Here is a 27,905-nt window from a genome sequence, read left to right as displayed (position 1 = left end):
TGGTAACGAGTACTGCACGCGCAACCTTCCGCGCGGCCTGAATCTCTTGGCGCGTGTCAGCGGCTGTCAGAGACGTTCACAACTGATATTTAGGCGGGGACATGGAGGCCCTTACGTGGATGTTATTTGGGATTATATTCTCCCTTGTACAGGTATGCTTTCAATCGTTTCTGTTTTCACTTTGCGATATTTTATACTTGGTAGTGGTTATTCATATTCTAGGTTATGGAGAAATCAATTTCCCTATCAACAGCAGCTGTATACCTTGTAGTATAGAGGAAATAGTGATATCAATAAGTGAGAATGTGCTGCTTCACATAAAATCTGAGTGTTTTATTTGGCGAGATCAGTGCCAGCTTCTTACACGTTATTAATGAGAGTATCATAGTTTCTCTTGTAATGTTGAGGGAGATCATTAAAGATATACCAGAAAGAATTATAGCGTTAAAACTGATGTTCTTTAGAGAATGCAAAACAGAACATGCACACATTTTGACGTTTTCTTAATAAATATACAGTGCACGTGCATCATTGTTGAACCTTTTTAAAGAACCTAAGCAAGTTAGATACGTCTATCATTTAGGATACACAGTCTATTACAGCGCACGTCTTGAATATAAATAAAGAGATTGGTTTTGCATAAATACAGAGAGGTTGATTGTATTGTTGTGGCATTTCTGTCCCGCAATAGAACACATATCAACAACATCTTCACAGTTATTCCCAGAATCCTGGATAAACACGCACTGACGCAGATAGATATAAACTTTTTTGTTTTCTGTGCTTTGTTCAAACGTTTTAGCCGATAATCAAAGTATCGTGGTAAAATTTATGTAGTTTTTTATTTGGTTATTTATATTTGATCGAATACACAAATGGGCATACATGTATGTGGTTTATAGACTCAACGTCGCTCTTCAGTTTTCACCAGTATAGTAAATTGGGGGGAATAGTTTTCTTTGGTTATGGAAACTGATGTCTCACGTACGCGAGTCCATATCCCCAGATGAGAAATGATAGTTCTAGTCCCTATGACAATAGTGTTGGCAACGTCTGGTAAAACCTATATGATATTAGAATTGAAAACATTTAATTTTTCGTCATATTTGAAAGGATTAAATGATGTGGTTGCTGATTCCGAAATTCAAGCGACTTTGTGAATTTGATTCTTGATATATTTTTTATGCTTTTCAGTGTAAAGAACTGACATTTTCTACTGTATTGGTAAGTATGATTTCCGAATCATTCACACGATAAGTTCTTGTTATTGATCATATGTGCAGAATTTCCGACCTGCGAACACTTAGAGCTTATAGTATGTTCAGTTTGCACCGAAGACAAAGTAGGAACATATGTTTTCATACGTAAACCGGCTACCTAGTCTTGTAGGAATTTCTCTAACAGTCGTTCACATAGAAGTGTTTCTTGTGATCATTTGTATTCGATTATAAATCTACCTATATACGATCTATGTGTGTGTACTATATGTATTATAGTATTAGATTATATCAACACCGATTTCAGCGAAAATCACGGGAGGAAACGTTCATGTTGATGATATAGTTATAATTACAATCATGTTTATATTGTTAAATTGTTAATTGATATGATTGCATGAAAGACATGAAATATTGCGTAATAAAAAAATACCGGTGTCATAGTAGTGGTGGTGGTTATGGTAAATAGTGGTAGAAGTACTAGTAGTAGTTACAGTAGTGGTAGTGGTAGTGGAAGTGGCGGTGGTGGTGATGGTGGTGGTAGAAGAATTAGTAGTAGTAGTAGTAGTAGTAGTAGTAGTAGTAGTAGTAGTAGTAGTAGTAGTAGTAGTAGTAGGAGTAGTAGTAGTAGTAGTAGTAGTAGTAGGAGTAGGAGTAGTAGTAGTAGTAGTAGTAATAGTAGTAGTAGTAGTAGTAGTAGTAGTAGTAGTAGTAGTAGTAGTAGAACCAGCAGCAGCGGCAGCAGCAGCAGTTGCAACAGCAGCAGTATACGAACGGTAGTCGTGGTGATGGTGGTGGTAGTAGTAGAGGTAGCAGAAGAAGAAGTAGTGGAGGGGTTAATAGGATCACGTCTGTGTCTATAGCTAGACCACTTTCGATAAAAAATGGAAATGTGGATCAAATACGAATCCAAGCCCCTTGTGGCAAAATATGGGTAGGAGTATCATATGTGTATATAGGCCTCTTGCGGCAAACCATGGCTAGGACGATACTAGGACTATAAAGGTCTTTTGCGGCAAACCATGGGTAGGACGATAATATGTGTATATAGGCTCATTGTGGCAAGCCATGGCTAGGAAGATTATATGACTATTAAGGTCCCTTAAGACAAACCATGGGTAGGACGAAAGTATGTGTATATAGGCTCATTGCGGCAAAACATTGGTATGAGTATCATATGTGTTATAGGCCCATAGTGGCAGTATACGGGTAGGAGTTCCATATGTGTATATAGGTCTCTTGCGACTTAATATGGATTGTAGTACAGTATGTATATATATATTGGAACCTGTGGCAATATATGGGTAGAAGTATCATATTAATTATTATCTGTATAGAGGCCTCTTACGGCAAAATATGGATAGGAGTATTAAATGTTATTATAGATACCTAATCGCAAAATATGGGAAATGTGTATATAGGCCAATTGTGGCAAAATATTAGTGGGATAATGATGTTTGTATAGGCCCCTTGCGACAAAATATTAGTATGCGTATCTTTTGGGTATAAAGGCCTCTTGTGGCAAAATATTAGTATGCGTATCATTTGGGTATATAGATCCCTTGTGGCAAAATATTAGTATGTGTATCATTAGGATATATAGGTCATTTGCGACAAAATATTAGTATGCGTATCATTTGGGTATAAAGGCCTCTTGTGGCAAAATATTAGTATGCGTATCATTTGGGTATAAAGGCCTCTTGTGGCAAAATATTAGTATGCGTATCATTTGGGTATATAGATCCCTTGTGGCAAAATATTAGTATGTGTATCATTAGGATATATAGGTCCCTTGCGACAAAATATAAGTATGCGTATCATTTGGGTATAAAGGCCTCTTGTGGCAAAATATTGGTGGGATAATCATGTTTGTATGGGCCCATTGCGACAGAATATTAGTATGCGTATCATTTGGGTATATAGGTCCCTTGTGGCAAAAAACTAGTATGTGTATCATTTGGGTATATAGGTTCCTTGTGGCAAAATACTAGTATGTGTATCATTTGGGTATATAGATCCCTTGTGGCAAAATACTAGTATGCGTATCATTTGGGTATAAAGGCCCCTTGGGACAAAATACTAGTATGCGTATCATTTGGGTATATAGGTCCCTTGTGGCAAAAAACTAGTATGTGTATCATTTGGGTATATAGGTCCCTTGTGGCAAAATACTAGTATGCGTATCATTTGGGTATATAGGTTCCTTGTGGCAAAATACTAGTATGCGTATCATTTGGGTATATAGGTTCCTTGTGGCAAAATACTAGTATGCGTATCATTTGGGTATATAGGTTCCTTGTGGCAAAATACTAGTATGTGTATCATTTGGGTATATAGGTTCCTTGTGGCAAAATACTAGTATGCGTATCATTTGGGTATATAGGTCCCATGTGGCAAAATGCTAGTATGTGTATCATTTGGGTATATAGGTTCCTTGTGGCAAAATACTAGTATGTGTATCATTTGGATATATAGGTTCCTTGTGGCAAAATACTAGTATGTGTATCATTTGGGTATATAGGTTCCTTGTGGCAAAATACTAGTATGTGTATCATTTGGGTATATAGGTCCCTTGTGGCAAAATACTAGTATGCGTATCATTTGGGTATATAGGTTCCTTGTGGCAAAATACTAGTATGCGTATCATTTGGGTATATAGGTTCCTTGTGGCAAAATACTAGTATGCGTATCATTTGGGTATATAGGTTCCTTGTGGCAAAATACTAGTATGCGTATCATTTGGGTATATAGGTTCCTTGTGGCTAAATACTAGTATGCGTATCATTTGGGTATATATGTCCCTTGTGGCAAAATATTAGTATGCGTATCATTTGGGTATATAGATCCCTTGTGGCAAAATATTAGTATGTGTATCATTAGAATATATAGGTCCCTGGCGACAAAATATTAGTATGTGTATCATTTGGGTATAAAGGTCCCTTGTGGCAAAATATTAGTATGCGTATCATTTGGGTATATAGGTCCCTTATGGCAAAATATTAGTATGTGTATCATTTTGATATAAAGGTCCCTTGTGGCAAAATATAAGTATGCGTATCATTTGGATATATATATATATATATATATATATATATATATATATATATATATATATATATATATATATATATATATATATATATATATATATATATATATATATATATGTCTCTTGTGGCAAAATACTAGTATGCGTATCATTTGGGTATATATGTCCCTTGTGGCAAAATATTAGTATGTGTATCATTAGGATATATAGGTCCCTTGCGACAAAATATTAGTATTTGTATCATTTGGGTATATAGGTTCCTTGTGGCAAAATATTAGTATGCGTATCATTTGGGTATAAAGGCCTCTTGTGGCAAAATATTAGTATGCGTATCATTTGGGTATATAGATCCCTTGTGGCAAAATATTAGTATGTGTATCATTTGGGTATAAAGGTCCCTTGTGGCAAAATATTAGTATGTGTATCATTTGGGTATTATGTCCCTTGTGGCAAAATACTAGTATGCGTATAATTTGGGTATAAAGGCCCCTTGGGACAAAATATTAGTATACGTATCATTTGGGTATAAAGGCCCCTTGGGACAAAATATCAGTATGCGTATCATTTGGGTATATAGGCCCCTTGGGGCAAAATATCAGTATGTGTATCATTTGGGTATATAGGCCCCTTGTGGAAAAATATCAGTATGTGTATCATTTGGGTATATAGATCCCTTGTGGCAAAATATTAGTATGTGTATCATTTGGGTATATAGGTCCCTTGCGACAAACTACTAGTATGCGTATCATTTGGGTATATAGGCTCCTTGTGGCAAAATATTAGTATGTGTATCATTTGGGTATATAGGCCCCTTGTGGCAAAATATTAGTATGTGTATCATTTGGGTATATAGGTTCCTTGTGGCAAAATATTAGTATGTGCATCATTTGGGTATATAGGCCCCTTGGGACAAAATATTAGTATGTGTATCATTTGGGTATAAAGGCCCCTTGGGACAAAATACTAGTATGTGTATCATTTGGGTATATAGGCCCCTTGTGGCAAAATATCAGTATGTGTATCATTTGGGTATAAAGGCCCCTTGTGGCAGAATATTAGTATGTGTATCATTTGGGTATATAGGTTCCTTGTGGCAAATTATTAGTATGCGTATCATTTGGGTATATAGGTCCCTTGTGGCAAAATATTAGTATGAGTATCATATGATAAGCCCCTTGCGGCTAATTATAGGTGGGCGGATCATATGTGTATTTTATATAGGCATTTTATTTTCGGCATATAATGGTCCCTTTTGGTAATCAGTAAACGATTTGGTAAACATTCATACCTTTAATATAGATTATGAACATTTTGACAGTTGAAATTTGAAAATTTAAATGCTCAAAGATGATAATTGATAATTAAAATTAGGATCTTTCAATTACGCCTTAATATTCATCCTTCAACACTTTTACGGACATGTTTGCAGAATGAACCTTACATATACAAGGATGCAGATGGACAGTATGTGGGAATGCTTCCGGAACTTTTCTCGGAGATGGGCTACAACGTGACAGTAACTGAGGCAGACGTATACGGCCAGCTGCTTCCCAATGGCTCATGGACTGGAATGATGGGAGACGTCATTAACAAGGTGAGCCAAATTGTGTGGAAACGGGGGAGTAGAGGATGACGAGGCACCTGCTCCATATCGGGGCATCCAAGTGCCTCATACACCGCCATTATGAGTGAAGTCGTTACCATGGTGAAGATATTGTGAAGGGAAAGAAGGGACAAGGGCGAGGGGCGGTTAAACACCGGTGTAGACAATTGCTTTTCAATGTGTGATGGACTGGCATGATGAAATATATGTTTACGAAGGTAAGACTACTTGGCGCATGGAGGTGGGCGGGAGCGGTTTCTAAATGGTTTTTAAAAAAAAACAGGCAAGATGAGAGACGTCTTTACCAAGGTAGGGCAACTTGTGGGGGAAGGTGATGGAGGAGGGGACGGTGAAGTATCGGGGTAGACAGCGGCTTCCCAAGGTATGATGAGAAACGTCGTTAATAACAATGTGAGGCAAATGATATCAAATGAGAATGGAATAATTGGGGGCAAAGGGCACGCCAACAATGATGACGGATCTTTGTCCTCTTCCGTCGCTTATACCAATGAGCGAAAGAAAATTACTGTTTGCAGTGTTTAATATACTAGTAAAACCCTTGCCAGAGTAAAGATTACTAAATATGTTGCATTCCGCTAACGAACAAAACGTGCATTTAATCTCTGTCATTAAATATTTGATTTAGTAATCAATTTTACATCCATTTCAATCATATTATACACTGTGCAAACCATACAAATTGTCGATGTGTGAATATGAATTACAAACTTAATTTGCAGAATGCGGACTTCGCGGGTCCGTTGACGGTGGTCGGTCGGCGCGCGGAGCATGTCGATTTCTCATCTCTTTTCACGGCAGTAGGACCGGTTATCCTGATGCGAAAGCCTCCTAACGAATCCAAGCCTCTAAGAGAGAAACTGTCACTTCCATTCCGTCCAATGGAACTTTCCGCCTGGCTTATGCTCATCCTAGGTAGGTCGTTTTCGTATCGTTGTTATTTTTAGGTAGTTGGTCCACTTGTTACTGGCTTCCCATATAAAGCAGGTGTTCCATGGGTGTTGTTACACGTATTGCTGCCCATATCTGCCCATATTAGACGGTTGTTCCACGTATTGCTACCCATAATAGACGTGTGTCCCACGTATTTCTGCCCATATTAGGCAGGTTTTCCATATTTGAAATGCATGCAGGAGTTCAAATGATAAGTTTATGACCTATACCTGGCCAGCACTTAAATAGCTGTACACGTAAAAGCGCGTATCTGCTGATATATAACTCTTATCAATGTTGTTTTGCAGCGCTGTTGGTAACGGGGACGGTGCTTTACATCATCTCACACTTCAACCCGTACGAGTGGCGGAGGATGGCCAAGGACCGCGAGGCGAGTCTACGCGAACAGGAGTCCTTCACTTGTCTCAACTCATTCTGGTTCATCCTCAGTGCGCTCGCCCTCCAAGGTATGTGTGGATAGGTGAGAGGGCTTCACCTGTCTAAATTCATTCTAGTTCAGCCACAGCGCGCTCGCCCTCCAAGGTATGTGTGGATAGGTGAGAGGGCTTCACCTGTCTAAATTCATTCTAGTTCATCCACAGCGCGCTCGCTCTCCAAGGTATGTGTGGATAGGTGAGAGGGCTTCACCTGTCTAAATTCATTCTAGTTCATCCACAGCGCGCTCGCCCTCCAAGGTATGTGTGGATAGGTGAGAGGGCTTCACCTGTCTAAATTCATTCTAGTTCAGCCACAGCGCGCTCGCCCTCCAAGGTATGTGTGGATAGGTGAGAGGGCTTCACCTGTCTAAATTCATTCTAGTTCATCCACAGCGCGCTCGCTCTCCAAGGTATGTGTGGATAGGTGAGAGGGCTTCACCTGTCTCAACATATTCTAGTTCAATCTCAGCGCGCTCGCCCTCCAAGGTATGTGTGGATAGTTGAGAGGGCTTCACCTGTCTAAATTCATTCTAGTTCATCCACAGCGCGCTCGCCCTCCAAGGTATGTGTGGATAGGTGAGAGGGCTTCACCTGTCTAAATTCATTCTAGTTCATCCACAGCGCGCTCGCCCTCCAAGGTATGTGTGGATAGGTGAGAGGGCTTCACCTGTCTAAATTCATTCTAGTTCATCCACAGCGCGCTCGCTCTCCAAGGTATGTGTGGATAGGTGAGAGGGCTTCACTTGTCTAAATTCATTCTAGTTCATCCACAGCGCGCTCGCTCTCCAAGGTATGTGTGGATAGGTGAGAGGGCTTCACCTGTCTAAATTCATTCTAGTTCATCCACAGCGCGCTCGCTCTCCAAGGTATGTGTGGATAGGTGAGAGGGCTTCACCTGTCTAAATTCATTCTAGTTCATCCACAGCGCGCTCGCCCTCCAAGGTATGTGTGGATAGGTGAGAGGGCTTCACCTGTCTAAATTCATTCTAGTTCATCCACAGCGCGCTCGCTCTCCAAGGTATGTGTGGATAGGTGAGAGGGCTTCACTTGTCTAAATTCATTCTAGTTCATCCACAGCGCGCTCGCTCTCCAATCTTGATATGGATAGGCGAGATACCTTAACCTGTCTCAACCATAGTGGTTTAACTGCAGGGTAGTGTGTTTAATGATACTCTTGAACAAAAACATGGAATTATTTACCCTGACACATTACTTCGTGTAATTAATATTACAATTACGGAAAAAAATAGACTGGAATGAATTGCATGTATTTAATTTATCTAGTGACACTATAAAAATGCCCTATACTTATGATTTTCGTCCATAATTAAGTATTCAAATATTATTTAAGACTTATTTTCAAATGTACCGTAAAGATCGCTCATCAATCTTTAAATCACTGTGGGATTTTGAACGTAAATTGATCTCATAACTGAAGGATGTAACACTCAAAACACAAAAAGAAGTCCACACTACTAAGAAGTGTACCTCTATCTGAAGTGTTCTCCATTACTCTATATTTTCCGTTATTTCTCCCATAGGTTATGCGCGTGCCCCGCGGTCGGTGGGCGGGCGGCTGGTTGTGCTGGGTTGGTGGGCGTTCCTTCTCCTCTTCCTCTTCTTCTATATCGCCTCCCTCATCAACGTCATTCACGAGCCTCCCCAACCCTTCGCCATTCCCGGATACTCCAAGATCAAAAGCTTTGAGTGAGTACATGTAGTCCAACTTACTGAACTGATATAGTGCATGGTTCGCACTTGGGCCGATAACCATTTTGTCGGTCTCGGCAAATAGTAACGACCTTAAAAGTGTGGATTATGGGCCGATAACCATTTTGTCGGTCTCGGCAAATAGTAACGGCCTCAAAAGGGTGGATTATGGGCCGATAACCATTTTTTGGGTCACGGCAGATAGTACCGGCCTCAAAGGGGTGGTTAATATGACTATAGTATTTTTTTTAAACCTATTACTTAATCTGCTGCGTTGACTGTGTCTCATTGTTGTCAAATAATGTATCAAATAATTTATCCCGATTGCATTGAAACTTTATTTAAAATAAAGTTTCAATACAATCGGGACGACTTTTGTGTTTCGTGTAATGTCGCGGGATTCTGTAAAAGGGTCGCCCCGTCCTCTACCAGTATATAAATGAATGTCATTATAAGTCATGGAGTCAGACTACTGCTTAGAACGGTGCCTGGAAGCTTTGACGGTGATGCAGCCACGCGCCGTTACTGTCAAGAAACAGTTTCAATCAAACCTACACATCACTATGTTAAGGATGTATTTATGCGCCTGTTTTTGCTGTCACAAATTGCTTCTATATGTGATGCAAATGTTTCAGACAAATCATGATTGCTTGGCAATACTGAATAGACAGCATAACCAAACTCGTCAACTGTACCTTGATTTTAAATAACTGCGCGTCAGAGACGACGCCACTAAAACGATACGCACGCGCATTTTAGTGAAATGCAAATGAATTGTTTCAAAGATCATGTGAAACATTAATTCAATTTATGCAAGCAAAAGTATCATATATATATATATATATATATATATATATATCCGGAGCAGATGCGAAAACCCGAAATTTCCCATCCACTCCGGAAACCATTGAAAAATATGTAAAATATATTCTATATGCAGTTTTATATTGACTGTACATTACTTTACAGGGACCTAGCGAACAACGACCAAATCGGTATCGGCATCCTCAGATTTGGCACCACGGAGAAAATGTTCGAAGAATCATCTGATCCAATCGACAAACGAATATATGAGAAAATCATTAAAACGAGAAAGGAAATGAAGAAGCAACTGAACACAACAAAGGACCTGGTAAATTATCTGCGTTCAAGAGAGTATTCTGACTTTGCGGCGATAATGGAGTCGGACGCAGCTACGTTTGTAACAAACACGTTGCCTTGCAACTTATACATGGTCACTGAGGGGATAGTCACGAAGGGCACGGGATTCGCTTTTGAAAAGGGATCATCGTTACAACGAGAGTTTAATATGAATTTGCTCAAAGCACAGGAGTCTGGTTTGCAAAGAAAACTAGAGAAAAGATGGACTCGGTCGAAATGTTCAGCCGCGGCGTACAACCCCATGCTGTACGACGAGACCAACAGGGTTGTATATTTCGTAGGGTTGGCGGACCTGGCTGGTGCACTGCTTATTCTGATCGTAGCCATTGTTCTTGGGGGTATCGTTACAATAGCGGAGATATGCATCTACAAGTGTGCGGAAACTGTAAGTCTTGACTATGATTAATATATTCAAGTGTGTGGTCCGATTGGCGAAGGTATACTTAAGTGATACTCTTATTTAAAATCAATGCATACACATGTATAACAAACATACATTTTGACTGATAAACCTTTAACTTCTTACTAAACAATGCATTGATGAAAAATATTAATTACTGATAACAAGATTGTAACTGTGTGTTTAATAGCAGAAAGCGCAACAATATTAAAGGGTTGACGAATGCTGAAAGATTAACTTTGTTCTACTTTAGTCTCATAAAAGGTAGAAATACAGTGTTATATGCTCAATTCTTTCAAATTAAACTCGGTATCCTTCATAATTTAATTCGCTTACTGACAATTTAAGCAATGCGATATAAATTGTCTTGGTTTTCTCTCCCCAAAACTAAATAACCCAGTTCCCGCCATATTCTGCAGACCGTAGACGACGATGATGTTGACGACCACGTGCGCGCGAACCAGAGGCTTGACGCCAGCGACATGCTATTGGCTGTCGACTCAAAGAAGGGCGGAGCTACTCAAGTTTGAATGGAAATCAATTTAAATGGACGATAGCCATTTTAGCCTTAACATAGAAGAGATTTCAGCTGGAGTTCCAAGTATACTTAAAGATTGAAATGGGTCGCCACTGTCTTTGTGAGAAACGTATTTCCCATCTGAAACGAACATTTTGGTGCTAACATTATCATTATATGTAATGCTGACCTCTTTTCAAAGATATGTTTATCTTTGTTATGTTTAACTAGTTGCCCCTAATGTTTTTTTGTTTCACAATTCCACCTTGTTGTATGCGCGATTTTAACATTTTTCTTAGCGCCGTGCTTGACCACGTGACGTATGTTTTTGGTGACGTGTACTTTTTACTATATTTATAAATTTTGTGATAGTACAAAGTTTCATGAATAGACATACTAATTACGTGCATATCAAAATGCAGGTTTCATCTGACATTTTCATTTGACTTCTATCGTTAGGTAGCCAGTTCAATTATAAACTTATAATATATACTAATCATATAATACTCGTTTGTGTATATTGCACACATGTTTGTAGTTTGATTGCTGTGTTCGTCTTGAAAAATATAAACAATAAACAAACAAACAAAAACAGTGTTTCATTATAAAGTATCTATGGCAGTCTATTTTAGTAAGAAGTGATAGACCTGCGACTTGATTTCAGGGTCTTAGCATTGTATATGTACGTTCATTCATGTGCAGGCACAACGCTAATAGTTGACCATGAGGATGTTAAATCTCAGTTCACCATAACCCAGCAATAAATCGATGAAGAAATACACTAAACAACTATTTAAAATCATTTGATTTGATTTAAAAGGAATGTGGCCATATGTAAACAGCTGAAAAATAACAATTATAGCGGACTCTCCATTACAATATTCTGAAACAAATATATTATTATCATAATGGATCAATAAGAATATTTCAGTATTTTATCGTGTCAGGAACGTTTCGAAATTAAAAAAAAAAAATCAGATTGAAGAAATATCCTGTCGAAATGCTTTTACAACATTTTTTTTATCTAAAAAGGCCATTTGAAAAATATCGGGAAGCTGAAATGATTGAAATAACTGGTTTTATATTCCTATATGACTATACCATCAAGTGTAATGATTAACCGAGTGGTGCAATATCTTCCGTTCTTTACAGAAATTGAAAACTTCTCGTCATACGATCGTGTCCAAGGCGGATGTATATCTTTAAGTGACTATTGTAATTTATCAAATTTTAATATGATAAGTTATTCCTTATTCCGGTTATTCATCTGAAACAAACAGCGTCCTTGACCCACAAACTGAAAGATCTTCAAACAATCTCAAGTTAGGTCTTCACATAATCTTTTTTAACACCAAATACCGTCATTATCGATCGATGCTTACTTAAGTTATTGAGCGGAAACCACTTTTCTATTCTAGTAACAGTGACCTTGACCTTACCATCAGAAATCACCAAGTATTCCAAGCTACGTCTTCACAAAGCCACTACACATCAAGTTTCACTAGTATTCATCAATGTTAAACGGAAACTATTTTTCTATTTAAGTAACAGTTACCTTGGCCTTATCTCACAAACTCTTAATGCAATCACTAGCGAGTTCTTCAAATAAACTTCCTTTAAACTAAGTTTCATCACTATTCAAGTCATTCAGCAGAAACAACCTATTGGAAGCCTGCGCAAAAACCTGCCTGCCCGACCAACAATCCAAGTATGCAAATCATATAACCAAGGATTTTCCTTTAAAACACATGGTTTAAATTGTTTATTAAGTATGTGGACACTCATAAAAACAACAATGACTTTGTTTCTAAGAGTTTGACCACTGCAAAAAGTATAGCCTAAAAAAGTGAACCCACAAAAACAGACTAATAAATCGCTTTTCGCCAAATTTGACGGCCAAAAATAAAAGGGTCACTGCGCCCCCCGGGCGAGACACAGCGACCCTTATATACTACTACAAGTGCAGTAAAGGCAGGAGAAATGGAAGTGGAAATTGTTGGCCCGGCCAGTCCAGGCGGTGAAATGTTTTCCAAATGCCTAGGTAGAAAGATATATGTAACTGCAAACATGACAACAGCAATACTCCCCCGTCATATATAAAAGGTTTGAAAATAAGAAAATATTTCTTATTTCTCACTGTTTTTTTTTTCAGATTTGGCTATAACTGGGAGTTGCAGTCACTTTTTTTCTGAAGTTATGGCATTCAAAAAACGATAGGGTCTAGCTTAAAAAGGCAAAAACAAAAAACAAAAAAAAAAACGGGAAGTGTAGAAGTTGGAGCCCCTTTTCTGTGATGAAATCATTGCTTTTGTCTTATACTATGATTGTACAAGACTAGTTACAAAATTAGTTGAACGGTATCTTTTGAAAATGGGCTTTTGGAAATATGTGATTTTGACCTTTTAGCCAACATGACGAATGACATGCCTAACAAATTCCCATGATACAGGGAATTCAAAAGTCAGAGCCCTTTTGAAATGTCCTTTTAATAAACTCCGTCTTAAAATAATTCACTGACGCGAATGGGCGCCTCGCTCCATATGGTCACTTGCTGGAGGTAGTTAAGAGTTGGTCAAAATTAATAAGCCATTGGATAATACAACCATGTGCTATTGCTTACTGACCAACTATAATATTGAATGTTTCATTGACAACCATGGTCAAATCAATTGCTTCTGTAATCTACAAGTTACAGAGTTAAGGTTGAGATGCGAACTTCTACTGTGAAACAATCCGATGGGCTACTTTGCCCAACATGGGTGGATTGTTCTTTGAGATAAGAACACGAAATATATGCAGCTTTAGTATTACAACCATAACAAGTAAATGTAAATGTTTATAATAATTGAATAACGCCGATATTTTGCAGAAAGAGACCATGAATTGTCAACGAAAATAAACAAGAACTAGTTCATATGATCCAATGAAATGTATACTGTCGATAGTATGGCAGTTTTATAGCGGTAAATCTATCAAATGTATGACCATAGTTATGATCATAATATAAACCGTACCGACAAGGATAATTTGATGGCTGTATATGGACCAAGTTCATTACCATTTAAGTGTATTGTAAGAATGGCTACATATTCATAGGTGAAAGTCAGGGTGTAAAGCATAACGTCCACTGTTAATTAAATATATTTATTTTTACATAATAATAGTTATCGTATATATACAGCAACAAGATGCATGAATAGTGACATCATTTATATGACGCCTTTCTCAAGTTTCACCGTTTGAAAGTGCAACAGTACCACTGTATGGTTGGTGGTTCCGTTCTCCACAAAGTTTTTGTATGATGTCTTTCATAACAACACATTAACTGCTATGGTAGAAATGTTCTCAGTGTATGTCTGAGTAGGAATGATAGAACACCAAGGGCACCACAAGCAGATGCCAATGCTTGTCCGTTTTTTTTCAGTCGATAAACAGGGGGCATAACTCCACTTTTATTAAAGCAGCTTTGTCGGAATTGTGTGATTTAATACACATGGGCATTTTGTCATTGGTAACATGTCGACTAAGTTTCATGTGATTATCTTTAATAAATAAATAATGTTCATTGAAGTTACTATAACAACATGCTTTGTCACTTGTAACATGTGTACCAAGTTTCATATGATATTTGACGACTTTGACAACTTGTAGAGTCGGAAGAGCTAATAATAAAGCAATATGTCACTAAAAGGCAAAGTATTTTGGCAAAGAAATGTTGTTAAATGACCACAAAGTTGAACATTTCATAATAATAAGTATTTAAACATACCATTCAACAGCCCAGCATGTGTATTACATTTTGTATAATATAGATGTGTAATTCAACATCACTTAAGCAACTCATCAGGCAAATCTTATACCAGATCCACTCTCAGTTATTGTTTTTATCAATTTCTTTTAATGTTGGTCATGCGTAGTTAAAAAGCAGTGGATCCAAACAGCTTTCCAAGCAAGACTAATACTCTAATCGAACACATTACCTTCAAATATGAATAACAATTTTTTTCATTAAACAGGCAAGAATAACCCTACATGTATTTGTTAAGCAATGATAGGTAAAAAAATGTATCATAAGCAGAAGAGGAGACGGTACTTTGCATTGGCACAAAATGTCAGTAAAATAATTCTGATACCAACAGTGGAACTAACATGTAATTGAAATGTATTTGAAATCACATATAGCTGCAATACTCAACATTTAGTGGTTAACCACAGTAACAGATGTTGTAAAATACAGTAACAGTCTATCGAGACATTGGATTAGCAACGTAAAATAGTCTTTCAGTATCCTTTACCAAACCTTTTTAATACTAGAGGCGAAACATAAAGCACGTAATAACATTACAGGACACAATTCAAACAAAGCCACAAAAAAAAGATACATGTATAAAACTTTAAATTACGGGAAAAAAATGTATTGCAATATCAATTTTGTTCATGATGAAAATAAAAAAAGTCCTACAAGTCAATTATCATAGCAAGTGGTCCCTAAGAATGTGTTATAAATCACTTGACGGGGCCAAGCAGTTTCTGGAGCACCCCAACCCCCTTCTCCTCGTATTCCTCTCGTGTCATCCAGAAGTCAGGCTTATCCTTCATTATATCGGCCAATACGGCTCCACCAAGGAACACCATGTGTTTTCGCCGTGGCGGGTCTTCTATGCGGATCTTGAATTTCTGTGAGAAGATAAATTTAACATGAATATCATGATATCTATTATAGCTTCTTTTTAGCTGTTCTTATACTTATATTTCTCATGATTACAATTATCTCACCCCCCCCCCCCCCCCCATTGCTAACACTGCATGCCAAAAATAACAATTTCGACAGGTATGTGTCATCTTTCCCAATATGCCTAGTCTTGCATAACCACTGATAAATAAGAGCACACCAAACAGATATCAACATCATCAAGCTTTTCATCACCTAGAAATATGTGACTTTCTATACAGGTGTATTTTATTCTGACAAGTATATGTACCAAGTTTCATGATGATATCTTTAACAGTTAATATCAAGTTATGACTCATAGTTAAGAATTTGCATTATGACAACAAGGTCATTGCAGTAACCAACGACAACATCAAGGCTCATAGATACATTGTACCTTAATTTTTAACTTAACATAAACGCAGCTTGAAAATTGAATATAAATACTTTTTTTTTACAGTCTTTTCACAATATTAAGTTTATATAGTATACAAAATATTGATTTCCATTTTCATTTTAGTATTTCATTTGATCTCTATACTATAGTGATCAAAACTCGTGTGCATATTTTAATGATTCAGGAACTGAAATGCAAGCAATGAGTGTCAATAATGAGCGGATATTAGAAATGGCTCCATGACCTTATTGGACTCAATCCCAAATATAAGTCGAGGGACAGACACTTACACCACTACACCACCTCATTCATTTTTCAGTTTTAAAAACAAATTGCTTCATTAATGCAAAACTAACTGATATTGCAACGAAACTAAATGATAGTGGAAGACAAGGGCATATTTATCAACTTACACTTAGTTTCTCAGTGTCTCCTTTAAGTATTCGCTCAAGGTAAAGCTGTTTTAACTCCCGCTCCAATCTACTAGGGAGCCCAGGGTACATAGTGCTGCCGCCTGACAACACAATATGCTTGTAAAACTCAGGTCGAGTGTCGATGTCAGCTGCCTGAATGGCCTTGAAGAGCATCTCTGCCACCCCGTCACCCTCCACGTTGATCAGGTGGGGCTGGAAAAGAGCCTCCGGGGCTTCAAACCGCTCTCCTCCAACCTTGATGACACGACCATCTGGTAACTGGAAATGAATCATCATTTTTTAGAATTAAAAATCATACCCTCTAGAAAGGCAAATCACAAGCAATTATGACCAATGATGAAAGTGACCTTCACCTTTCATCTACAGACATGGGACTGTCATTTGACAGGCTGGCTTCTCAATTTAGCATATGCATGACAAAGGTTTCAGCCCCTACACTATCTCATGGATGGCAAAATGCAACAACGCATACACTTTCATACATTTGACTAAAAGCCATTGTGAAAACTCACTGCAAGCAGGTTGTGTTGTCAACAACTTGTCAAGCAAGTACATATAATTGAGTAGAAGAGCATTACTACATCTTTCAGAGCATTAGACAATTATCTTCAATAAATTTCTATTGATCCTTCAGGGTTCATGTTTGCAAACTCAGGAAATTTTCAAAGTGAAAAAAAACTTATTATGCTATGAACTGTAAAAACCTCTGTTAAGGAAACAAATCTGATATTTCTTTGACTTTTGTTTTCATGCTACATATTGTTGTTACAAATAATACAAATTTCTAAATTATTTTAGCTGTAAGCTGATAGCAATCACTCTTGAGTTCAATTCACCATGTCCATTTGTGTGGCAGTGAGAAAGTAACCCTGGTGGGGATTGATCCTACTCTTGGGTGAGAGGTGATCATGTTTTTCTACCATAAATAGGAATAGAAGCATTTTAAAAAGATGAAGAAATTAAGAACTTACAGTATATGTTTCTACAAGGACAGTAGTTTCCAGAGCAAGTTTCTGCTCCTGCTCAATATCATAGCCAACGTAGCATAGTTTCTCCTTCATGATACGCACAGTCTCGAAATCGGCGGAGTGGTTGAAGGCATAACCTCGTAGCAACAACAGCTGTAGACAAGATTAAACATGTACTAGTTTAGACCATGCAAAATTTATTCTTTTTCAAGCAAAACTTTAAAAGCAAAGAAATATGATTTCAAGAGCTGAATCATTTAACTATACATCAATGATCCTATTCCAGAAACATACCATACACTACGATGAGAAGCTTCAAGCTGTATTAGCCGTAAATTATCATCACACATTTTATTTAAATATGATATGGCATATTTCATAACAAATAAATTGAATGCTCAATGCCTTAATTGAGAACTTATTAATTAACCTTTTCTGAACATTATAAAAATAAATTGGGAAAGATTTATCATCAAAGGCTCAATCTAAAACAACTAAACTGCCTTCTTGTTACAGGTGCATTCAGTTGTTGGAAAAAAATTATTATTAAACAAAACAAATTCCTTCTACAGTGGTCTAAATCCATATTTTATTGAATGTAAGACTCAATATCTGTGTTCATGCAAACAAAATTGAACAAACTACCACTGGACTCAGTGGAGATTAGCATACCTTAATAAGGTACTTGGTGATGTCCCTGCCGGCGATGTCTAGACGACGTGTTAGATGGGGAAGAGCAAATCCCTCATACACGGGACATATATGGGTCACTCCGTCACCAGAGTCTACCACCACGCCAGTGATCAAACCTGAAATGTACATGTACGGTGAAATATTAAATAGGGATGAGATGTGAAAATCGAGTCACTGTTTAACCCTAGCATCCAAAGTAAGTATGGTTACTAAACATAAATACATTTAAATTACTTAACAACATCGAAAGAAAGGAATTGTTTAGATACTGTAGAAGCACAGTTTCAATTCAAATATGTAATATGGAAAAAATAACTCAATTTTCTTTCTTTATCACAATTTAATTACTGTCAGTTGAAACTTATTCCAGTCTAGGTTGATCCATTATTCAGCAAATAGGATATACATGATGTGAGAAAACAAAACAAGGAGAACATTACTATTTCAGAATGAGAAATACCTTGAGCATAGAGTGTAAGAACTGCTTGAATTCCAACATAGACACCAGCAAACTGATACTTCTCAAACATCACCTGAAATAAAAATATTATCATAACATTCATCATTCATAATGAAAATATTCTTGTTTAAAAGGATGAATCTGCACATGAATGATTTTTTAACCATTTATCAAAACCTTCATGCTGCGAGAATGGCTAAAATGATACAGACTGTCCCATACATGGGATTCTTTCAAAGATGGACTGAAACACAAATAGGCACAATAGCAAAATGAGTCTTACTTCTATCATTTTTTCTCTGTTCCTTGTAGGATTCAAGGGAGGTTCTGTAAGGAGTACTTTGGTGTTTCTGGTGTCAAGCTTCATTTTCTCAGGGCCAAATGTATAGTCATAAAGGATCTGCATATCATCCCAGTTTCGCACAATGCCATTTTCCATTGGATAGTTCACTTCCAACATGGAGCGAAGCTGGCTGGCTTCATCACCAATCATAATATCCTGTAAACACATATTTTTGTAAATAATTTTTGGTCAGTCAACAAAATTAGACTTTGAACAAATAAGCTCTTATCCTTATTAAAGTGCTTTCCAATATCTTTTTAACAAGAGCTGCTATACACAATCCAGTATTTGAGCAACCCTGTAAAGCATTTTACGAGTGCAGCAGTGTTCGAAATTCGCGGTAGTCAGATAGCCCGAGGCTACCGAATTTCAGCTCGGGCTACCGGATCTCCGTAAAAACTAGCCCGATCGGGCTACCGTTTTTTCCAAATGTAATTTAATAAAACAAAAAACACCAATTAAAAGCGTAAAGCATCGTGTTTTATACGCTTATTATTTAAGAATGCGTCCTACCAGGCATCTTGAGCGACTTAGTCGTCTTGACAATGGCGAAAGAACAAAGCGAAGTCAGAATTGCCGAAATTTACGATGATCAAAAAGCTAATTGTTCTGCGGTTCAGGGCTGCAAGCTATGAGCAGAATGTTTCTTTATTCAATTAATATATATAAACACATGTCTAGAGTAATTAAAGCCCGAAGTGACAAGTGATTATCGATCTGTTTGTAACTACTAACTATTAGCAGCAGTCAAACTCAATGACGTCAATAACTCCGCCCATTATGTAAGTTAACGATAACTTCGGCAGTTTTCGCTAAATACGATGGCAGTGAAAAGCAGCTTAGACGCTAATTATCAATATAAAAATTGATACTTTATTTATTTTGTTTAAATATATTTTATTATTGTCCAAAATTAAATGATAGATTTTAAGTTTTTAATGCGTAAAAGAAAATTACAAACATCGTCTTTTATGCGAGGGAAACAGGTGCCCGTTTACTTCCTGACAAAAGTATTAAAGGAGAACTATTGGACATAGTTAAATCGTTGTCAGTGTACAGTACAGTTAGGTTCTATTATATACCTTTAAATTGTTTTGCCATTATTTTAAATAACATTTATAGGAATATTGGCATCAATTTTTTCTTCTTCCGGAATTTGAAAGTGAAACTGAAAGTAGAAAAAAAATCATTGCACAATTGCTGGTGCATTTCGGATTTGACAAGGTTGCATTGGATAAGAGAACTAATTGTACACGCATAATTCTACTAATTGTACACGCATAGTTCTTACAATCTTAAATGATATGTTCAACAGAGTCAGACAATATTTTCTCCTTTTTTTTACCTTTTTTAAGGCTTTTCCATGGGATGGGGCGCCCAATTTTTTTAGTCTGCAAGAAATTCACTTTGCTTAATAAAATATTGACGCATTGACTTGTCCAGATTGAGGAACATTTATTGAATTATTGAAACTGAATGAGCGTGTTTTCATAAATGCTTCCAAAACGAGTGATACTTTTAATATGGTGTTTATGTTTGGGCTAGTGAAATTGGTTTTCGGCTAGTAAAATTTCCTATCTGGTAGCCCGAATGGGCTAGTGGATTCAAATCCGAATTTCGTACACTGGTGCAGGATTTGCGGGCCTGGCTAATTTAGACCACTGATTGGTACTACAAGTTACAAACATGTATCTTATCCAATTTTAGACACACATTTCAGTGAAATAAAAGTGTTACTTGGTCAAGTTTGTGCCAAAAATATAAGAAAATAAACTAAATGCAAGCAGAAATCAGTGTTCATAGAAATAAATTTGTTTAAGAAAAGAACTACATTTAACACATCAGTAAGTGGTTGGCTGTGTCAGAATTGATTGCATTTCATTAAAATTTTTTAGTCTGTTAATGTTTTAGTGTTGCATTTCATCTAAAGGTACTATAATACCAACTACCCTACACCCCTGCCCATGAAACAGGACGCAGGGGTGCAGTCAACTTTATCATTCATTGAAATAAAGCCCAAATGGTGGGCTATTACAGATTGATTTAGTCCAAATAATTGTACGTTGGCGGATTTTTTTTAGATTTTTGATATGGCAAATCCTTCACGTATATATTGTTTAGTATCAAAAGTGGGTAGTTGTTCCGATCAGTATTCCGGGTTAAAGCATATAGAGTCTATAAAATATCATAAAAACAAGAAATATTACCAGATAATGTTATTTTATATTAGTTCCGCACACACAAAATAAATATCCAACTTATAATTATGAGTTTGACGGCTTTTTTTCATTTCATTCTGTCAAAACAGAACGATATATACATGAAGGGCACCTGCAAGGCTTCAGGGCACAGTTTTAAATCGCTCGGAACATTTCGGCCATGGCCGAGTTGTTACGATTGTATAACGAGGTCTATCTCGAAGCTTTGTCGGAGGAGGCCGAGTTATTACGATTGTATCGAGTTGTTCCCCTTCGCATAATTGTTTTCTGTGTCAGTCAACTTTCGTTTTATTCGAAAGGTAAACAACTAGTTTTAATGCATTAAATGCTTGTTTAGTGCAAAATAACATTTCACTTACATGGTAAAATATGAATATAACTCTTTATGATCAATTTCAACCATAAAATACTTCACTTAAAACAATTTCAATATTTTTAAAACACCCCTGTTTTTTGCACATTCCCGTTAGACGTTAGGGATTGGAATAATCCCTTATAACACGTCTACTATTTTAGACTACAGATTGATTATGCTATATTATAGCTTGGTATGGGAAGGTGCCTGGCCTGTTCAATACCTTGATTTCCACATCATTGACCTTGACAGCAGACCTGATAATTGGCCTTCCAACCAATGAGGGGAAAATGTGAGAGGGGAAGTTAGAACCAGCATCTCCTACTTTCACAAACTGAAATAGGAAATAGTAAACATAAGGATCATCAACGTTAAAAAGTCAAATATCAGGAAATTAAATAATTGATATACAATTCGACATAAATAGTTATTTCTAAAAAGCATTTAAGCTGAAATTATATGTCGAATAACTAACTTTTCATATAAAGATTTAATTTTGACAGCTACTTCACTTCCGGGTTTGTATTTTAGGTGTTAAAATTGTTTGGCTACTCAGGACATTTTTCGCTTAAAATGTCTTGAATCAATGTTTTACTCACCCCTGTACCATTGTCACAGACAATCACTCTTCTACCTTGGCTGTCCATTGCAGATTGCGATGGATTTACCAAGGTATTTACATTAGACGATGAAATTGTTTAGTTTCCTTCCGGAAGTAACTCCCAATGTCAAAAATTTGTTATCTGAGTCATGATTGGTTCATGCGAAGCTCATTGACTAATCGGATCCTGCTTCATATCACTTTCAACATGTCTGCGGCCAAGTCATCACTATTTTGTTTGGCTTTACCATATTTTTGCTTTGTTCTTGTTTTATGCGATAAATATGTACCGGTTCGAGTGGAAATTGAAACAAATGAAGGAGGAGTACCACCCAAAATGTTCACGGCTGACGAATTAGCCAAATACGACGCATCAGACGTAAGAAACACTTCTGTTTACCTTACTTTTTTGTATTTCGGATACCGATTTCGGATACATTTGTATCGTTTGAAGTTACAGTTGCCAAATGCTTATGAACGAATTGGGGCTTGATCATCCAACATGTCAAATGACTGGAAACAGTTTTAAATATTTCATTTTTTTAAGTCAGGCCTGAATATACTAGATTGAGTTTCCCAGTTGGCCGAATATTAAAATAGAACATTGAAAACTGACATATTGTGCGGATTTCATTGCATTGTTCATTTTAAAACTATTTAAAGGTTAGTTTAAAAACCTCCTCAGTTTTGAATAAAGACTAAGGCCTTGCCAAAATGGTAGCAGTCTAGCCTCGAGGCCTTTTTCTCCTTAATTTCGCATAGACCTGTGCATTGGTATCAAGACATTACGGACTGATTTAATATTTGGTGCTTCTGGAAAATAGAATACAACTAAATTTTGTATGCCATTTATTCATCTACATATGTTCACCAAGAACTTAGCAAGACAACTGTGTGCCTAGGAGCATAACAGTAGGCGGGAGTATCATATTACTTAAGCTAAAATATTGAAACACGGACCATTGACATTTTGGACAAGACAGAAAGGATCCTATTTTGGGAAAATACAGACCATCTAGAAGAGCATAATGGAACATGAATTATAATTTTATTTACAGTTTGTTTTAATTTTATAATTTACATGTACCTTTTTTTTGGGGGGGGGGGGGGGGGCACTATGTACCATGCTTGAAAGTGACTGAAACATTAGGACAATGAGAATGGTACAGTGAAAGTATGCCAATCAAGATGGCTTTTCACACTTATACGAAATTAAAGTTTGTCGTTACATAGTAATATTTTTTTGGTTGAAATGCTTTCAAAATTACCTGTTTTAGACATAATTTGCAAAGATTGCAACAATCAAACGTCATTCTTTATATATAAATGCAGGAGTTGTATCTTACATCCTCACAACTTCTTTAGCTTAAACACTGGAAAGATCTATTAAAATATCTTGTTCTTGTTATATTCACTGTTCTTAAGGTATTTATTCCAACCACTGAATTTCATGGAAGAATTTGGCAGGTGTTATATCAAAATGAGCAAATCATTTATTTACTAAAATAGAAAGAGGATGAGGAGAATAATGTTAAAACCAACTGTAAATAAATTATAAATCATGGTCTGTTATGTTTCTCTAGTTAGTTTGTAATGTCCCAAAATATTGTTAGTAATGTCCCAAAATATGGTCTGTAATGACCATGGACCATATTGTCTGTAATTTTGTGCATTCCTATGTCGGTTGAAAAAGACTCTGTTACTTTTTCATATTTGTGCAGGGAATGTGTCAGAACGAAACAGTATCATTGCTTTTTTGTTAGATAACTTAATGGGTCCAATAATATAAAAAGAAAACTGCTAGCCATTGAATTTATCATTTCACATTCATGCTGAAAAGCTCTCTCTCTTACCTTACTCATATGTAAAAAATAATGGCACATTTAAAGTTTATGATAGCATAAATTGATTATTTAAATTAATAGCCCTAGGAAAGGAAGTGACAGATGCAACACAATTCAAATATACTTGATGAATGTTGAGGTTAGGATTTCTTTAAAAAGTGTTGAAAAGACAGACTTAAATTCTCAACATACTTAAGTTGCACCACCTGTCAACATTGATGTATCCATAGTTGATGAGTGATAATTAGAAGTATGTAGCAGTCATGATCACATAACTGATGATGACTCATGGTTTCACATAGGTGGTGTTTGTTTTTTTAATTAATAATGAGGTAAATAAGATGGATAAATCCAACCACCTTAGTCCTTATCTCTCCTTTTATTTTCGGAAGTGCTCTTCAGAAATTGAAGATTATTTGTTATTTTCGAATGTAACTTGTTACCAGTGTATAAGTATGTTGAATTTTTATTTTCCAGCCAGAATTGCCAATCTACCTAGCTCTTAAAGGGGTTGTGTTTGATGTGACATCTGGAAAAAGTAAGCATATACCTCTACTATCTAGCAATAGTTTTTACATAATTGTTTACAATTTGCATTAACAAAAAAATATGTTTCTCTTTTCTAATCTTATGTAGTAAAGACACTAAGACAACCCCTTATAATTGTTATGAAATGACAGCAGAAGGGCCCATGCTATTTTGTCTTGACTTTATTACTTAACATATAACTACATGATTCATTATTCCAGGGTTTTACGGGAAGGAGTCGGACTACAACATTTTGGTTGGGAAAGATGCCAGCAAGGCTCATGCTCTTTGGTCACTAGAAGAGAAGGATCTCACTCATGATCTGGTAGGTGTCCTGGCTGCAGCTGACAATTCAATTAATAATTTAAACTATTTTTTTATAATGGCCAAATGGCAATTAAGGCTGACACTAGTGACTTGAAATATAATGTACTCATAGTGCACAGATTAGGCTTTGAAAAAGCAAAAACCCACTGCTCAGGGATCTGTTCAATGGTACAGAAACCAGAGGGAAATAAAGATAAAAGCCCAATATTCCAGACTTGTGTCTTATAGAAGAATTAAATGATGAGTTGCAAATGTAAAGAAACTCAAATATTATTTTTTGTTTAACACTGGTCTGTTGTCATGTAAAAGTTTCTTGATTTACTGGTAGTTTTTTTTTGTTCAGTTTTAAATAATGCCAGTAGTGAAGTGTCTGCAAACACAAACTAATGTTGCTATTTAACTTAGATGCAAGTTAAGTAATGATTTTAGATGACTTTTTGTCCTCAGAGTGCATGATTTGCTCCTACACATACATGTAAATTAAATTTAATCAGACCCTCTTCTATTGATTTGGGAAATGAGGATTTCCACCAAATTTGGGAGAAATTCATTATAACAATCCTTGGGAAAGATATTCAGAGAGTAACTACCTGTATGCACAGTTTTTAAGAATATTTCAATTTGGAATGTATCAGAAAATTTGATCCATGAGATACATTAACATGGAAAAAGGCCTGTGATTTATGTTATGCTAGCCTTCCACTATATTTCACCGATCATTACCTGTCCTCTTATTTCAGACTGGTTTGACGGACAAGCAGCTTGAAGGTCTGGACGAGGTTTATGAGAAGACTTACAAGCCGAAATACCCGGTAGTCGGCTACATGGACTACCTGATCAAGCAGCAGGAGGATGATATACAGAAACGATTCAAAAATGAGTTGTAGCATCCTAGTGTATCAGGGTGATCATCATGGTTGTGTTCTTTAGGAACCATTTTCTCGAAATATTTTAAGCATAAAAATCTTTTTTTTTAAGGTTGATTTCACAAAATAGAAATAAGTTTATCATGAATTGATTATCATAAAGATAATTTTCTTTAAAAACATCAGAACTCTTCTCAAATCTGGAATATTACACAATTTACACAAGCACTAAAAAACAGCATTAAGCTTTTTCCTTCTATAGTGACTTAAGATTGTTTGAGAACATGATGCTCATACTTTTTGTCTTCCATTTTTTTACTCTTAATACATATCGACAGGCATACCACTCTAGTTACCTACTTCTTTCATATAAATTTTTGACTTGTCTGTTTTTCACAAAAGCACACCTAGGTATTGTTATGGCGTTGTTATTGCCTGAAGCGAACATCTTTATAATTCATTTGTAATATTAACTTTTAAACTATCAAAGCTATTAATTTGTACTTTGGTACACTTGTTTACAATAAATTTCAGCGACAGTATGGACATGTGTGACGACTAGTTGCTCTCTCATTCTGGCATTAATATATGTTATGGTCCTTTTTCATATTGAAAAATCTGACAAGCCTTGGCATCTGTTTGGGGTGCTTATATATATTTGTTGTTGTAGTAAATGTGAAAAGATATATGTCAGCTTTTGTCAGATATATTCATTTTTACTTAATCAAATAAAAAGTTTATTAAAAAAGCCGAACCTACATTTTTTGCTATTTCAGGATTTTCATCTTTCTATTAACATATTTTAGTTTGCCGCCTTTTCTGAAAACACCGGACTTAACAGCCAATAGAAATTGAGTTTACTGGTCAGAAGAAGTTGCAGAAAAACCCGAACCTACATGTCATTGTATATGACATTTTATATTGTTTTTTGTATCTCCTGAAAAAGTACAAAAATGTAAGTTCGGCATTTTTAAATGGTGCCATCGATATTTTAATCAAAACAAATGTATGCAGTAGTCTTAGCAACTAGTTTACAATTTTTTGATACATTGATTTTGTGCCATGTTAAATTTTTATGTGGGAAAGGCTGTGAATTTCCAGAAAGTAGCCAGCTTGCAAAGCTTGCCATATCTGTCTTGCATAATGAGTCCTTGACTGGCTGGCCAGTGTCACATGGCACCAGCTGGGTCAGTATCCGTACAGCAGCTTAAGATAGTTGACCCATACTAGCTATCTTTCTGCCGATTCCATTTAGTTCCGTTAACCATCATGTTAAATGTGGATGCCTGGTGGCCCTAGTTGGTCTTTATAGTATATCATAAATGTCTGCTTGCTGATGACTAATTTGTAAAATACAGTAACCAAAACTACATTATACCATTAGATAGAGAAATTACATTTTGTCATTTTGTTCTTTATTCCAACTGAAGTGGTATGTGCTATTTTGTAATCATTCAAAGCAAAATAGAATTATATGTAGTATCATTTCCAGTAAAATGTTAATGTATTTTTCTCTACATATAATGCCCTTCAAAACCAGAATGATTTGGGCCAGCCGGCATTCACACTTTCAGTAGTTTGTGTATCGGATCCCTTAAATTCATTACCAAGAGGGAATGTGCTAAATTAAAAAAAATACTCATTGATGTTTAACTGTACAATTTTTATTCCACTGAAGCAATGCCAAAATGATGAGAGTGTTGAACAGTTTTTTAAAAAATGTATTCACAAAACGAGCGTTTTTATTATTACAATGTTACTGTACGACAGGACTTCTTGTCAGCTGTTTTCAGTCTTTAACAGAGTATAATTTCATTTTGAATACAAGAGAAACCTGATTAAAAATGTAAAAAAGTCTAGCAATAACTGTTTAAAATGGCAATTGTTGTAAAATAATGTATCTTTAGTTTAAATTTTATAAGATGATTTAAATAATTGTCCGCTTGTTTCATGAAAGATATTCTTTTCATTCCAGGTTTTTTAAGATTATAGTAATATGTTTGTATGTTTAACATATACATTTTTATCTATGCAATAACAAGATTTATTATGGAAGTAATAAAGGTTTATAATTGTTTATTTCTGGGTTTTTTGCTACTTTACAACAGGATGGT

The 27,905-nt window shown here is 36.2% G+C and overlaps 3 protein-coding genes across 3 annotated transcripts; 2 read left to right on the top strand and 1 right to left on the bottom strand.

The window, feature by feature from the left end:
• On the top strand, positions 1 to 11,619 carry LOC128207301 (glutamate receptor U1-like). Its single transcript, XM_052910142.1, has 8 exons — positions 1 to 152; positions 1,195 to 1,224; positions 5,696 to 5,860; positions 6,610 to 6,802; positions 7,129 to 7,287; positions 8,799 to 8,964; positions 9,937 to 10,513; positions 10,948 to 11,619. Exons 1-8 carry the CDS (start codon positions 102 to 104, stop codon positions 11,056 to 11,058), a joined length of 1,452 nt encoding a protein of 483 aa, XP_052766102.1. The 5' UTR covers positions 1 to 101; the 3' UTR covers positions 11,059 to 11,619.
• Positions 11,620 to 14,173: 2,554 nt separating this feature from the next.
• On the bottom strand, positions 14,174 to 22,373 carry LOC128208070 (actin-related protein 2). Its single transcript, XM_052911395.1, has 8 exons — positions 22,225 to 22,373; positions 21,849 to 21,959; positions 18,992 to 19,207; positions 18,709 to 18,781; positions 18,228 to 18,364; positions 17,559 to 17,708; positions 16,567 to 16,845; positions 14,174 to 15,722 (listed from the first exon to the last, which is right to left on the bottom strand). Exons 1-8 carry the CDS (start codon positions 22,270 to 22,272, stop codon positions 15,552 to 15,554), a joined length of 1,185 nt encoding a protein of 394 aa, XP_052767355.1. The 5' UTR covers positions 22,273 to 22,373; the 3' UTR covers positions 14,174 to 15,551.
• Positions 22,374 to 22,419: 46 nt separating this feature from the next.
• On the top strand, positions 22,420 to 27,870 carry LOC128208071 (uncharacterized). The gene is made up of 4 exons (XM_052911396.1): positions 22,420 to 22,605; positions 24,548 to 24,608; positions 24,820 to 24,923; positions 25,666 to 27,870. The coding sequence occupies exons 1-4, from the start codon at positions 22,435 to 22,437 to the stop codon at positions 25,810 to 25,812; spliced, it is 483 nt and encodes a 160-aa protein (XP_052767356.1). The 5' UTR covers positions 22,420 to 22,434; the 3' UTR covers positions 25,813 to 27,870.
• The last annotated feature ends 35 nt before the right edge of the window (positions 27,871 to 27,905 follow it).

Source organism: Mya arenaria, chromosome 11 (assembly GCF_026914265.1).
Source record: "Mya arenaria isolate MELC-2E11 chromosome 11, ASM2691426v1".
NCBI lineage: Eukaryota > Metazoa > Mollusca > Bivalvia > Myida > Myidae > Mya > Mya arenaria.
This window is presented reverse-complemented; position numbering and strand designations above follow the sequence as displayed.